At 36.2% G+C, this 16,364-nt stretch overlaps 1 protein-coding gene across 3 annotated transcripts in view; it reads right to left on the reverse strand.

The window, feature by feature from the left end:
- Nucleotides 1–8,439: 8,439 nt before the first annotated feature.
- TSC22D2 (TSC22 domain family member 2) overlaps nucleotides 8,440–16,364 on the reverse strand; it is a 53,262-nt gene continuing 45,337 nt past the window's right edge. For 2 of the 3 annotated variants that reach the window (XM_049629706.1, XM_049629705.1), the window contains one exon: nucleotides 8,440–15,559. In XM_049629706.1, the coding sequence (XP_049485663.1) occupies nucleotides 15,299–15,559 (261 nt within the window). In that variant the 3' untranslated portion in view covers nucleotides 8,440–15,298. The remainder of the gene's footprint in view (nucleotides 15,560–16,364) is intronic. The other variant, XR_007457539.1, reaches the window with a different exon arrangement.

The raw sequence follows: 16,364 nt of genomic DNA on the forward strand, positions 1-16,364 counted from the left end.
TTGATAGAAATAGAGGTTACATTTACAGTGTAAGGTTTTTTCATCTATAGTGAATCAATTTTTGACAAAAGTGCCAAGGTGATTCAATAGGGAAAGGATAATATTTTCAAGTGGATCCATATACCAAAAGGATAAATTCAACCTCTTACCTCATACTATATACAAAAATTAACTCAAAATGGATCATAGGTCTAAATGTAAAAGCTAAATATATAACATTTCTAGAAGAGAACAAGGGAGAAAATCTTCATGACCTTGGGATAGGCAAGTATTTCTTTTTAGATTAGACTCCAAGAAGGGGAAACATAAAAGTTTTGGTAAATTGTACTCCATCAAATTAAAGCATTCTGCTCACAGAATGCAAGTCACAGATTGCAAGAAAATATTTGCAATACCTATATGTGATAACAGATTGTATACAGCATATACAAAGACATCTTACAATTAGATAATAAAAAAAAATCAAACAGCCTAATTAAAAATGGGCAAAAGATTTGAAGAATCTTTCATACTTCATGAAAGAAGATATATCATCGGCCAACAAGCACATGAAAAGATGCTCAATCAACATCATTAGTTATAAGGGAAATGCAACTTAAAATCACAATGAAACACCGCTACTTACTCCTTTGAAGTCTAAAATTAAAGAGTGGTAATACCAAGTCCTGGCAAGGATGTGCAGCAACTGGAACCCTCGGTGAGAAAGTATAATATATAAACATTTTGGAAAACATTTCAGCAGCTTAAAAAATCAAGTTGACTAAACATTTACCATAGGAACCATTCCTAGGCATTTACCCAAGAGAAATGAAAAGAATATATTCATCCAGGGCTGCCTGAGTGGCTTAGTGAGTTAAGTGTCCAACTCTGGAATTTGACTCCAGTCATGATGTCACAGTTCCTAAGATCGAGCCCCGTGTTGGGCTCTATGCTGACAGTGCAGAACCTACTTGGGATTCTCTCTCTCCCTCTTTCTCTCTGCCCGCCTCCCTCTCTCTCTCTCTCTCTTTCCCTCTCTCTCTCTCTCTCTCTCTCACACACACACACAACCTCTCTCTCAAAAATAAATGAATAACTTAAAAAAAATATGTCCATTGAAAGACTTGTTCATGAATTTTCATGCAGCTTTATTCATAATCGCCCCAAATAGGAAATATTCCAAATATTCAACATTAAATGGATAAATCGTGGAACATCCCACCGTGGAATACCACTCAGAAGTACAAAGAAATAAATTACTGACGGAGCAACATGTATGAATCTCTAAAAACATTGCACTGGGCACAAGAAGCCAAGTCCAAAAGATTAATTTGGCATGATCCTATGTATATGAAATTCAAGAAAGGGGAAGTCTAAAGTGTCCAAAAAGCCGGCTTAGGGCAGGGGACAGGTAGGACTCAACTGCAGAGGGGCAGGAGGAAATTTTTGAGGTGATAGAACGGTTCTTCGTCTTGACTGTGGTTGTGGTTACATGACTTGCACCTTTGTCAAACTCATCAAACAACTTATTTAAAACGATGCATTTTACTGTACAGATTAAACCTCAATAAAGTGGATTAAAAGATATTAAAATAAGAGGTTATTTAAAATAATGGTTCCCTGCTTTGAATAGTTTCCTTGGAACCCCTAGACTTTAACCATTTTTCCTTTTTTATCCCACTCAATTTTTCCCCCCAAGGCAGGTAGTTTTATAGCTAAGTGTGTGTGATTATCTGAGCTAAGTGGGATAAAGGAGTACATGGGGTTCAAATAAAAGAAATGTAACATTTTGATATCTTATCATTAGAATAGTAATATATTTGGAAGATAAATATAATTTGGGTTTTGGAGCTGGGGAACTGAAAATTTGTTCTAATTACATATTAGATAACTACAGCTAATAATACTGTATTGCACATTTGAAAGTTACTAAGAGAGTAGATCTTAAAAGTTCTCAGCACAAGAAAAAAATGTGTAACTATGGTGACAAATGTTAACTACACTTATTGTGATGATTATTTTTCAATATATACAGATACTGAATCATTATATCATATACCTGAAACCAATATAATGTTATATGTCACTTGTATCTCGATTTAAAAAATTAAAATAATTTTGAATTATTAAAATAATAAATAATTAAAGTAATTTAGAAATAATTATGAAGGACTCCCATCACAAATAAATGAAGGTGATTATTTAGCGCATTTATGCTAGGTTTGAAGATTACTGTATGTAAAATTCTTTGCTTTTCACAGGTTAAAATTTATCTCATTGTTTTAATTCTACATGATTTTTTTTTTTAACCTTTATTTATTTTTGAGACAGAGAGAGACAGAGCATGAACGGGGGAGGGTCAGAGAGAGGGAGACACAGAATCTGAAACAGGCTCCAGGCTCTGAGCTGTCAGCACAGAACCGATGCAGGCTCTGGTGAGTTCACCAACAGTAAGATCATGACCTGTGCCAAAGTTGGTCATTTAACTGACTTATTTAAAACGATGCATTTTACTGTACAGATTAAACCTCAATAGAGTGGATTAAAAGATATTAAAATAAGAGGTTATTTAAAATAATGGTTTTATTATTAATTATTATTATAATTATATAAATATATAATATATATTTATATATTATATAATATAATATTAATATATATTAATATTATATATAAATATATAATTATATAAATTATATAATTATATTATTATTAATTATTATTAATTATTAATAATGGCACCCAGGTGCCCCTCTACATGATTTTATGTAGCATGCAGATGTACAGCCCAAACAAGAAGAAATTAGAACAAATGACAAGTATTCTCCCCTTATCAGCCTGTAATAAATCCCAGGCAAGTATTTCAGAAGACTTTTTAGAAGGTGACATAGTGGGGCGCCTGGGTGGCGCAGTCGGTTAAGCGTCCGACTTCAGCCAGGTCACGATCTCGCGGTCCGTGAGTTCGAGCCCCGCGTCAGGCTCTGGGCTGATGGCTCGGAGCCTGGAGCCTGTTTCCGATTCTGTGTCTCCCTCTCTCTCTGCCCCTCCCCCGTTCATGCTCTGTCTCTCTCTGTCCCAAAAATAAATAAAAAACGTTGAAAAAAAAAAATTTAAAAAAAAAAAAAAGAAGGTGACATAGTGTCAACAGGAAAGGATTCCTGAGAAGCCAAGGACTGTAGAGTAGTAACACAAGTCATGCTTATGTAGTTGCAAAACAAAAACAAAAACCTCAAAAAGACCAAATTCTGGTTTTACTTTGTGTGCGCCTTAGCTCTCCACTTTTATATAGTGAAGTGACTTCATACCCACAGCTCAACCATGCTCTTTTCCTAGCTACATGGCGTGAAGGCAAAGGACTCAAGAAATGTAGGCTAATACCGTTCTTACTCCGGGGAAATTCTCACGCAATTGGACAAAGGTATATGGATAAGCAATTTTGGTTATAGGAAAAAATCAAGTGCCAATCGTCCATTAATAGGGAAGTGTTATGGTATGGTTTATTATAGAATACTACACAACCATTTATTTTTTTATTTTTATTTTTTTTAATTTTTAAATGTTTATTTTTGAGATAGAGACAGAGCATGAGTGGGGGAGGGGCAGAGAGCGAGGGAGACACAGAATCCGAAGCAGGATCCAGGCTCTGAGCTGTCAGCACAGAGCCCTATGCGGGGCTTGAACCCACAGGCTGTGAGATCATGACCTGAGCCAAAGTCAGACGCTCAACCGACTGAGCCACCCAGGCGCCCCACTACACAACCATTTAAATGAATAAAGATGATCTCTGTGCTGTTACACAAGGATGTTCATTGATTATCGTAGATTTATAGAAAGCAAGTTGAAGAAGAATATGTTTGGTATGATACCAATTAAATAAAAAAACCCGCACAATGTATGTGTGCATGTATATCTGAATTATATGGAGAGAAAACTGTTAGCAGAGATTGCAGAGCAGGGTTGAGAATGAGTAGGTAGGAGAGGGTTTGCCTCTCTAAAAAAAAAAAAAAAAAACACAAAAATCTTCTTTATTGGAATCTTTCAATGATCATGTGGTACTTAAGGGAATACACATTTCTAACAAACAAAAAGCACTCCTCCCCTGCATGGAGGTTGCAGAAATCAGATATCAGTAAACTGAATGCAGTCTGGTTGGTATTCTATGAATGGAGTCTTACCTCACCTTTCTTCATTCCAAGGAGGATATATTGTCACATATTGTCCTCACTTCACCCATCCCATATGGCCATCTTTTGAATCACAGAGCTGCCTCAATGAAATAAAATAGATGAATCAATGAATAGGAATAATTTGTGTACAGCTTCAACTTAATTTGTTCCAGAAAAGGAATTCCTTTTTTTCTTGTGACCTCTAACCCTTTTGAGTACAACAGGGAGAAAAACGGGATATGGCACCCCACAGCCTGGAATCTAGTTCTACCACTAATCAGATCTGAGATCTTTGGCAGATTACAAGCTCTCAGGATTCTCTAAACCTGTTTCCTTATCCATCAAATGAGCAAAAATACTTGCTTTTCCAAACCTTATTAGAGGATAGTTATGAGGATGGGTTAAGGGGGGGGAGGTGACCTGATTTTGGAGGTGACCTGAATTATCATAGGTGGTATTCCCATGCCTTAAAAATCACCCAGTCTTTTCCTAGACCTTTTTGTCAAAAAGTGATGAGGAAAGAGAGCATGGCCTCAATCATGCCCAGAAAGAGGTACAAAGAAAACCAAGAGCAAGCATTTACTGCATGCATGCAGTGGGCCAGATCCCAGATAAGTGATATACATGCTTTATCTTGTTTAATCCTCACAAGAAGGCTATGATATGGTTATCTCAGGTTACATTTACAGTTCAGAAAACTCAAGAATAAAGTATGTGTAACATAAGTGTGAACCCTCCATCCATCCATCCATCCCTTCATCCATTTAATAACTGTACTAAGTACCAGGAATACAACTGTGAATAAAAAAGAAGTCTCTGTTCTCACAGAACTACCTTTGAGGGAGACCTGGTTTGAAGTTTCCCAGCCATCAAAGGGCAAAGGGGGATTCTCATTTAGTTTCACACCACTCAGCTTCTGGCTCTAGGCATTGGCAACCTTCTGTGCCACATTTCCTAGATAGTTCATTTTAAGTCCCACAGACTGGTCCCAGGACCACAATGCCCTTTCTTGTCCTCCTTCTAAGACTCTCTACCTTGAGCCAACATTTTGGAATATTCAGGGGTAGAAGCTTGTATTAACCAGTTGCTTTTTCTCGAAAGGTGTGATTATCTGAGCAAGGAAACTTCCAAGAAAGCTGCACTCCCAGATGAGTCAGCTGTCATCATGGCCATTACCTAATGCTGAACAGGGATGGGTTCTCTCTGGAGAACAGGACAGGGTAGCCTTCAAGAGTCCCATTTAAAAAGAGGCTGAGAGGGGCGCTTGGGTGGCTCAGTCAGTTGAGCATCTGACTCTTGATTTCAGTTCAGGTCATGATCTCATGGTTTGTGTGTTGGAGCCCCTCGTGGGACTCTGTGCTGACAGTGCAGAGCCTGCTTGGGACCCTTTGTCTCCCTCTCTCTGCCCCTCCCTCACTTGCATGCATGCTCTCGCTGTCTCTCTCTCTCTCTCTCTGTGTCTCTCTCTCTCCCTCTCTCTTTCTCTCTCAAAATAAATAAATAAATAAATAAGCATTTAAAAAAATAAAAAGAGGCTGATATTCCTGACAAGGAGCTTCTTTTCAATTTTTCTCAGTGAGTGCTTAACAAGGACAGTCAACTGGGGACAGGATAGAATGGAGAAGAATGGGAGAGCAATGGGCCTGAGAAAGGTGGATGGAGGAGTGGTCTCTAGGAGGTTATACAGACCTAGGTTCTTGTGTCAACCACCTAGATTCTTAAGCTGATGTCCCAACACTGAAACCTCTTCTTGTGTCCAGAGCAATACCATTAAAACGATAAGCTGATTCCCATGGAGAGTCAAGACATGGTTAACAAAGGCAATAGGACACATGGGTACCAGTGTTGCTGATCTTTATTGCATTGCTTAGACATAATGCTGCATAAGCTAATTATCACTCATCCCATGCTGTGTTTCTTAGGAAACCTCCTGATTTGGAAGGGTAGTATCTCCACTATCCATGTGGTAGAAAGCGGGCACACAAAAGTCCACTGTTCATTTGTGTAACTCTTCATTCTCTGGTTTCTCAGGGTTCCCTGTCCTGATTTTCCTGTCTGCTGATGCTGCTCCCAAGCCAGCCTCCACTGTGCCTGGAGTGTGGCTTCCTCCCCGCATTCCCTCAAGGTACTCTTGACTCAGAAGTTACGCCCAGACTCAGCTGTAAACAGACAAGTCTATCTACCAACTTTTTGGGAGTCATTGTTTCCTGGCTTCTCCCTACTAACACTGAAATACAGCATCCTAAATCAACTTACTTCATTCCCCTCCCTCTTCTCGGAATAAATATCAGAGAAAATCTTCCTTAATCACTCCTCATTTATTTTTATTCCTTTGTAGGAATTCAGCTTATTATTTTGAAAACCGAGATAGGAAAGGAAAGAATTAAGTCCCTGCCTTCCTCATATGAACTGTACCTCAAGGTAACTGAACAGATGATAAGGGCGAGTTCCTCTTTAGAGGAGTAATTTCACTAATGAGTGAGAAGGAATGATAGAATTTATAGGCTAATGAGTCTAGACAGTGATTATTAACTGCTGCCCAAATCCCAAAATAGGGACAACCAGGCAACATGTGATGGAAATATACACCATCACTTAGGAATTAATCTGGACAAAATATGAACCTGAAAATGACTAAGCTCCTAGAGCTAACTAATTTACAGGAACTCTAGGGGACAGATGATTCCACAAGAATACAACCAGGAAAGTTCAGACTTTGGAAAAGCTACAGGACAAACAACCCTAATTTTTAAAGAATTCAAGGGAAAAAAGAGGGGGTTAGAGAGTCTATAGATGAAAAGAGACTTCAGAGGCATACCAACCAGTTGCACTGTATGGACGTTATTTTGATCGGATTTCAAACAAATGCACTATAAAAAATTTTAAGACAAGCAGGGGAATGTAGACATAAACTAGATGTTTAATGATATTAAGGAATTATGGTTATTGTTTAAAGTAGTATTATGGCTGGTTTTTAAAGAATTCCTATCTTTTAGAAATACGTGCTGAAATATAATAGGAATGGAGAAGGTGCTATGATATCTTGAATTTCTTTCAAAAGAATCCAGAGGATGGTGGGAAAACCGGTGCGAGTATAAATAATACAAGATTGGTCACAAGTGGATAATTGTTTAAGCTGGGTGATAGATACAGTTCCTTATACTGTTTACTTTTGTATATGACTAGAAATTTCCACAGCAAAATGATAAAAAAAATTTAGAAGGTAAACAACTGCAAGAATAGATGTGGGATGTATAACATCCCAACAATCAGAGGGGTAAAATATGAATCAGAAAACAATCAATTGAATAAAAGCCAGGAAAAGGGAGAAAATGGGGGGAAACCTAGAAGGGATTCTAAAGAGAAAACATAAAATAAGATGGCAGAAATACATCAAATATGCCTGTAATAATAATATACAAAAATGGATTAATCTATTAAAAGAAAACTAGGAAATTCAGCCATATATATATGTATATTGTAAACACAAGGCTGTAAATTCCGCCACATATATACATATATATATTTTTTTTAACAAGAGTAGCCCCTAAAAAAATGGAGGGAAATGAAGAGGTAGAAACCTTTTTGCTAAACAAATGATAATAAACTAAAATTAGGTAAAACAGTTCAATAAGGTAAGAAACGAAACTTACTGGAAGGAATTAGCAATACAGTGATCATTGGTGACCTTGTGGAAAATGGTTTTGGGGCACAGGGAGAACTCCTACCAGGTCAGATTGTGAGCGACAAGCAGCGAGTGGAAGTGGAAGAAGTGGAAAGGCAGAATAGGCAGCTGAAAAAGCAGGTGGAGGCTTACTCATTTATCATTTATTTACATATTAAGCCTGTATAAACACTGGCTGATGTGATGAAGTCTGAGGAGAGGGTGAAGGAGAAGAAAAATAGAGAGGGAAAGGGGGAGGGGAGAAGGCTGAAAACGGTGAGACCCAGGGCACCAGGGAGGACATTAGCAGAAGAGACAAGAAGGAAACACTTTCTATTTAATTTTATTTCTAATTTATTAATTTGTCATTACACAAACAATACATGAATGCATACTCAAAAACATTGAATATTACAGTTAAAGCTAATGCACTCCACCAAACTACTATTAACAGTTTGGTTAGTATCCTTCCAGACCTTCTCTATACATTTTTATAATATACAAATAGGTACTTAGGAAGTACACTATACAGTATTTGTGTGTGTGAATATATGTGGTATGTGTTTTAAAATCAATGGTATCATATGTATTGCATGTGTTATCCGTTTTTTCCCCAAACTTTGAAAAAAATGTATCTAAGAGATCTTTCCATGTCAGTAGGTGTATGAATCTTGCTCTTTTTTTTATTGATGCCCAGTATTTTATACTGTTCCAGCCTCTTGATGGGTATTTTGTTTTTCCAATTTTATTCTATTACAAAGTTACAAGTGACATCTTTGTACAGGCCACCCTGTGAACACAGAATGGGAGTGTGTTTCATTATAAACTGGAAATGTTGAGCGACAGGGCATGTGAATTTTACATTTTAATGGATACCAGTTGACTGCCTTTAAAGGTAGCTGTGCCAATTTATCTGTTTTCCCACTCTTGCAGGCTTGTGATTTATAGAGATTTTAAATATTTGCCAACTAGATTTGAGATAGCTTCTTTTTATTGTGCATTTCCCTTATTTTGCTGAGTTTGGGCATCTCTTCATAATCTTATAAAACTTTTTGCTTATCTGAATTTTTACAGGGAGATTTCTACAAGGGATATGTGACCAAAAAGCAATAGACTTGTCTAGCTTGTCCAGCTGGATTTAATTTTTGTGAGCTAGAGATCTATTTTCTCTCCCCAAATGATTATGTTGTCTCAATATTATTTGTTGAATAATCCATTCTTTTCCTACTAATTTGAAATGTTACTTTTATCACTTATTCAATACATAGTTGTTTCTGGATTCCAGCTCTATCAGATTTATTTTTGGCATCAGGCACCTGAGTTATTCTTAACTTGGTTCACTGAATGGTAGCTGGTTTTGTCAGCCAAGATAATGAGTGTGTTGCTTATAAGACAATAGAGAATATAACTCATTGACACACAAATTCTATTCTAGTTAAGTTTGATTTAAATCAGTTCCATTATCTACAAACTTAAGAGTATTAAAAAATGTGTAAACTTCTCTCTCAGATTAGTTCCGTTTTTTTAGGGGACACCTCACAGGCTCAATTATAGAGATAGGAGGCTTTTCACCAAGTCCCCTCTTTCTAAAAGTACTGTTTGATGTTAAAGCTTTTTGGTGATGTAAAGTTGCTTCCTGGCAATGTCATGTGGCAGGGCAATATTACGGTTGATTTACATGAACCTTTCATTCAACAGATTATATGACGTTCACAAACTATGACATACACTTTGAATAAACAATGGCACTTTAGTTTTTACTTCTACACGAACCATAGCTCCTGGAGTGCACAAATCATGTCCCATTTATCTATCTCCAAACATCTATTACAGGGTGCAGCACCTGAACTGAAATAGAACTAAAGTGCATTCCAACGGTGTTTCTATAAAACAAAAAATAAAACCCAAACTTCTCAAAAACAAAACCTTTAGGGGATTGACAAAGTTACACATAGTCCTTTTTTCTGATTAAATTATATGTTATCTATTTTAGTAGAAATACTGGAATAAGACACTGACCTGGTAAATTATTTCACGCCAAGTGTGGGGAAAATATTCCCTTGTTGTCCATGGACTTCCTCAGGTGTGACCTATCTCTAGATGTGTTGCTTGCCTGTGAAATGAGGATAAGAACTGTGATCTGGAAAACAGTTGGATTGCAGTAGGCAAGACTACTTTACAGTTGTTATATAGAAAAATGAAAAGGTAAAAACTTTTTATATGGGCAAGTAGAAGTGTGGCATTTGCCTTGTTTTAAAATTCAGTCATTTTTATGATCTAAGTTACCACACCTCTTTCTTCCTTCTTTCAAAGGGATAACTTTGGCTTCTGTGGGCAATGTCTTAGTCCATAAAGTTAGATGCTGTTTTATAGCTCAATCTATGACAACACATCATGGAAGAATTCTCAAAACTGCCTAATCTATCAGTTTTCCTGGTAAGGAGAAGAAAAAAAAAATAAAGCTAACTCATTATGTTGAACAAATTTTATGACCAAGTAGACTGTATCAGTGCAAAATACCAACTTTTTACTTTACCATTACCAATCCCGAAAGGCTGTCTTACTTTTATTTATGATGATTGTTAAAAAAAAAAAAAAAATGTCTATGACCTGTAGCTTGCTTTGTGTATGTGCCTCACTTACCATTTTTCATCTGTGAACATAGCATGCCATACCAACTGTAGCCCACTAAGCAAATCATTAAATAGCACTTGTACAGTGATATTCTCCACTGACAAAGGAATACATACATTCAAAGAACAGATCTCGCTATAGAAATTCTGTGACTTGGCATAGAAGTACATGTAACAGAGTTGCATCCTAGAATGTTGAAAGGGTGCAAATATATGTCACTAAATAATAAGCCATTAGGTTAGTATTGCTAGAAAATAGAAACATGGGTTACTAGGCTTGAGGCAGGAAGGGGAGGGAGAAGAGATTATTTTGCTTAGGCAGGGGACTTACAGGGAAGAAAGAAGCCTTCTGAAGTGAACTGTGTCAAAGAATGAAAAGGTGAAGCCAACAAAACCTATTTTGACTTGGGTTTCAGTATCTGCAATGGGGCCAAAACTCACATTATCCTTCTTGGGGAAGGATAGCCTTGAGGGACAGGATTTGGACTCATGCTCTGGGACACTCTAATTCTAGTCACCATAAAGGAACTAAATTTGGTTTACCTAGAGGGCTGAATTTACAGAGGCATAAATATGAAGCCAAGGGTCTTCCATTCCCCCTACCCTTTTGCTAAATTCTTGAAATTCCTTTAAACAAAGACTTTCATTTCATTTAAGTATTATGGCTGTTGGAAGGAAGAGTTTGACTAAAACATTCTAAGACATAAGGTTCTCTGATCTTTCTTTGGAAGCAGAAAGAACAGACACCGGATGTTGGGAATGGAATGTTCATTGTAGAGGGGATAATGGTATAGAAAGACCCAAGACAAACTTCCTCATGAGCATCACTAATCTGCCTATCATTTTGTAATTTTGCCTATTCATTTCTGGATTATTGTACCTCCTAAATTACTTCCCCACTTCCAGTTTCAGCCCACCAATTCACCTCCCATTGGTAACTAGAATGATTAATTTTTCTAAACTGCTTATCTGGTCACAATCCCACTGCCTAAAATCATTCGGGAAGTTATTTTTGTTCTAGCTGCCAACCTACTATGGTGAGTCAGACTGCCTGAGTCTGTCTCCTGGGAAACAATTCTGTGGCAATTCAAGGAGTTTTGTTTGTGCTCTCCTTTAAACTTTGGAGCACTGTTTCCTTATCAGGTGTCATCTCTGTGAGGGAACCTCCCCTGACAAATCCATCTTTGTATGTTTTCACTATTGCATTGTACATGTTGGTTTGTCTAAGTCCTCAAACTGTGAATCTTTAGACCTGGGCTTTGTCCTTTTAAAAGTATTGAAGAGAATTGAGTCAAGTCACAAGGTGCCTGCACTGAGACTCCTTTAAAAAAATTAGACTTCAGATCATCTGAAAAATTTCCCCCCCAAATTAGCTGTTATTTTATTTCTAGTTCTACAGAGGTGAATTTCCATCTAAGAACAGGTATTTTAGTTACTCTAATCTTAAGGACTTGCCCCAGCTCTTTTTTAAAAGGTCTAGGAGTGACCAGTTTGAATTTGGAGAAACATCATCATCTCTGACCTGTGATAATTCTTTGTGGATAAAGACAGTTGTGATTACCTATCTCTGGGGACTTGATGGCAAAGCATTCCACCTTAATACTTCTACTTAGCTCAGAACATTTATAATAGAATTGAAATATCCAGCTATTTTGAACATACAACCATGAGTTAAAGTAACCGCATGTTTAACGCCTCATAAGCCTTTTTTTTGGGAGGGGGTGTAGCAAGCTGTAAAATCACACTGTTAACTACCTAAAATAAGTTCTCTTTGGGGAAAGTTCGGTTTGTATTGCAGACATATTGCCATTATCAGAAACGAATTCTTCACCTAGGATTTTCTGGTTGGTTAAAGTAAACCAACAGAAAACTTGTGTGGCACTTTGGTCTACAAGAGAAAATTTACAGATGGCATTCCTGTAAGACTGTGCCCCCCAAATTGGCATCCCAATAAATATTCCAATTATGTGGACTAAGGGACCTTAAATCTGAGGTCAAACTGAAATTTCCTTAAGATCTAAACAAACCGAACACTTGGGGTAATGTCTCGATGTTGTTCTCAAATACAGTGTATTTTATTCTAAAAAACAGTTAAGCTTTCCCACCTTTAAGTCTGTCCCTGACTTCGGGGTGAGGGCGTGCCTCAAGAGAGTAGGTTTGGATGTAAAGGTTTCCTTTCACAGCTGTTTTGGGGGTTATGTAAGGGGAAGGGGGACCCAATGGGAAGGAGAAGGATGGGAGAGCAAAGGACGAGCACTATTGTAATTTTGCATCTTTTGAACACCGCACCATGAGTTATCTTAGGTCATTAAACTGAAAAGTTTATTAATATTTAAGGCTCTTGATACATATTGTCAAATTACTTTCTAGAAGTACACAGGAAAGTTTGCCTTTCTACATTAGGTCCTGCTATTTAAAAGACAAATAACAATTCATTAAATATTAATTTGCATTTCTTAGGTTACTAGAGGCTGAAACTTTAGAAACTGCCATTTATTTCTTCTGTGAACTACCCATATTTTCTACTGTGGTGGTTTTTTTTTTTTAATGCAAAAATAGTAATAATTGCTTTTAATTACCATTTTAAATTAACATTATCAATCATTTCCTTTGTGACTATTACTTTATGAAGTGTTTTTCTATCCCAAGAACCAAAATTTGTATTTTCACAAAAATCTCAACCTTTTCTAATACTAGTTTTTCTCTGCCAGTTTTAAATATCACACTTTTTTTGGACTTGAGGAGCACACCTGGTGAGCCTTGTGATTGACATTCCAACACGGAAGTTTCATTTCCTAACGCATTGGTGGTGACTCTACTTAGAATCTTGTTCCACACCTACAGGATTACTTCTCAAGCTTATATCCTTAGTTCCTTAGTTTTTTCTCATATTATTAACATTAAAATTTTGTTTATATTCAACAATGTATCCTCCAGCACAACTAGAACATAAAATATTTGGTAATCCTACATACACCCCAATTTTACGCATTTCCTTTGTGGCTAAATCTGATGAAGTTTTAATTTTAAATAGACAAAGAACAGTTATTTATCCTCTTTTAACAACGCAGAGAGCTAACTATTGGTTCCCGTTAACTCCTGATTAGCTAGCTGGCTATAGACACACAGCATGTTAAGTTTTCTACAGGCACCTTTCTGAATTCAAGTAAAAGTTTTGGTAGACAAGGATTTCTTACTTAAAGGTCACTGACATAATATGAATCTTGAGTACAAATATTGCTCACCATTCTTGCATTCTTATATTATTTTACTTTGAAAATTTAAGAACTATCATTAAATCATTAAGAACACAGGTTTTCATTTAAGGAATATCTTGAACTGTGAAAATACAAATCTAATCAAATTAAATTTTGAACACATATAGAGCCAAATATTTCAACAAAACTGCAGTTTAATTTCAGAAAATGTGTTAAAATATATATTTATACATCAATTTCTGACATACACTTAATGTGTTAGTATACACAAAATGATGCTTTCTCTTGAAACTGTATTTATGAAATGTACATTTTAATTTAAATACTCAGTATACACTGCACTTAATCTGCATGTTGCATTTATTAAATACATTAAAATCTGCAATGTAACAAAACGTTTTCTGCATACGAAATTCAAAACACCATTTTAAATGAACAAAAGATGGCTCACTTCATTTTTTTTTTTTTTTTTTTTTTTTTTTTTTACAACTAGTGTATGGTACACTAGCTCAGCTCCACCATACTACCTGTTCGTTCTTTTATTTGACATTGTTCACAGACTAGTACATATTACAATAAGAGTGCTGGATAAAAACATGAGGTACGAAAGTGGTTCAAAGATTATAGGTCATGCAGATCATGCTAGACAGCAAAGAAAATTGTGACCGAGAAAACACTAAATAAAAATACATAAAGAATGTGCATTATAAAAAAAAACTCCATTACACAGCTTTGCTTCTTTGGTTACAAAGTAGGTTGAACAATTTCACAGCTTTTTATTCCCACCCGAAAAAAGAAAGTCATACGAAATGTCAAAAAGCAGAGGAATCGTGGCAATTTCTCTATTAGAAAGTAGAAACAAATGAACAAAGTTTTCTTCATCAAAATAGCCCAATTATTTATTATATCACAATAACTGGTGACTACCTGTACAGTTGCACTATGTTCTTCATACTTACACTATACAAAATTTACATTCAAGCTGGGTCTTTACTACTGAAAATAAATACCGAAGGTAAATTGCCATTAGTGTTAGAAATATGCCAGGATTCTTTTGTTCAATTATTGCCTAAACATTTTATCTATTAAATGCAATCCTGTCTTTCAAATCCTTTACTGATACTTATAATTATTCAAAAAAATTAAAAAAGTTCTGTGACATTGTTCATGTACATTATGAAAATAGCAGCCCTGTAATAAATAAAACACAAATAAATGAAAACTTACGTAGGCAAATGTTACTGATATTGAAAGAAAAGTGGCTCTTTAGATGAACTGTTATTTATAATGTGCGAGGAAGGCTCAGGGTAAATCCACGGGTAATAGGAAACATGGGAGAGCCACCAAAGCTCTGAAAAGACCCCACTCATGCGCACCAGGTAAAATGCAGACTCGGCTTGCTTTAATAAACCCCACCTATTATTCTCCTTGTGTACTGATGACATAAAACTGGACATCAACAGCGCTGCATGACATCTCAAAGAGAGGAAAAGCTCCTGTAGAATGATTGTCTAATACTGAAAAGGCCAAACACACAACCGAAGCATGGCTACTTGCTTTCGTATAAAGTGGAAAGAATACCAGTGGCACACAAGGATAGATTGCTTTCAGTTTTTTTCTTAATGAGGCAAGAAAGCTTTATGCTGAGGAGACATTCGGCTGCTGTGGAGGTTGCGTTGGCTGCGGAGGCTGTGCTATCACTGCTTGTTGTTGAGAAGTGCTACCAGGATTGGCCTGTTGGGCTGGGAGTTGGGATAATTGATCGTTGTTTGAAAGAGATTTTAACAGTGCATTTTCTCGTTCAAGTAAAGAGTTTCTTTCAACTAATTCTTTTATTTGTTCCTTTAGAACTTCCACTTCTTCTCTTACTGCATACATCAAATGGCTTTTCACCAGATCCTGTGAAAAACAAAATTAGTAATGTCACAAAGAATATAAGGGAAAGGTGTTGCTATTTGGTTCTGGCCTACCTGGTGCCTTATAAACATGAGGCATTTTTATATTAGTTCTTTTACTCTTGCTTTTAATGTTTCTACTGTATCTTGACTGGCCCTAAGGGAGATAAGAGTGGAAAAAATCCAGTTCCCAACTAGGCAGCTAGCCCAGGATTTCTTTTCAAATTTTGGAGTGATTTCCAAAAATACTAGGCTCCTTAAATTGTCAATTATAAGCTTAGAATTAAAAAAAAAAAAAAGTTTAAAATCACATGCTTAGATGTTAGACCAAGAGAACAAAGGATATTCAAGTGATATTTAACTAGTTCTAGCACTTCTTTAAGAGACAAGGTGCCTACGATTTCCAACTCTAAAATCTTAAAGAAAAATAGTTTGAGACTAATGGTCCTTATTTATAGTCTATAATTTTAATAAGCTTGAATCAAAATATTTTATATACAATATGAGCAGAATATCTTTAAGGGAATAAAAAAATTGATAGTAATAGCAGAAATCAGAAACAGATTCAACATGAACAGGTCTATTCATTAGAGATGAGTAAAACATCATCTATAAATGGATGACAAAGGTTTCTAGCTGAAATTTTCATTTTAGTATTCTTTTGTCAATAAACTATTTTTGATGCTGGAATATTTGAAGGCACATAATGCATTCTGATTATGTATGCCCCTTAAAATGGCCCTGATTTATCAGTGGTAATGCATGAAATGTGAGATGTTCAAATGGGAGAAATAGTAACTCCACTGGTA

The sequence above is a fragment of the Panthera uncia genome, chromosome C2, assembly GCF_023721935.1.
Source record: "Panthera uncia isolate 11264 chromosome C2, Puncia_PCG_1.0, whole genome shotgun sequence".
Taxonomy (NCBI): Eukaryota; Metazoa; Chordata; class Mammalia; order Carnivora; family Felidae; genus Panthera; species Panthera uncia.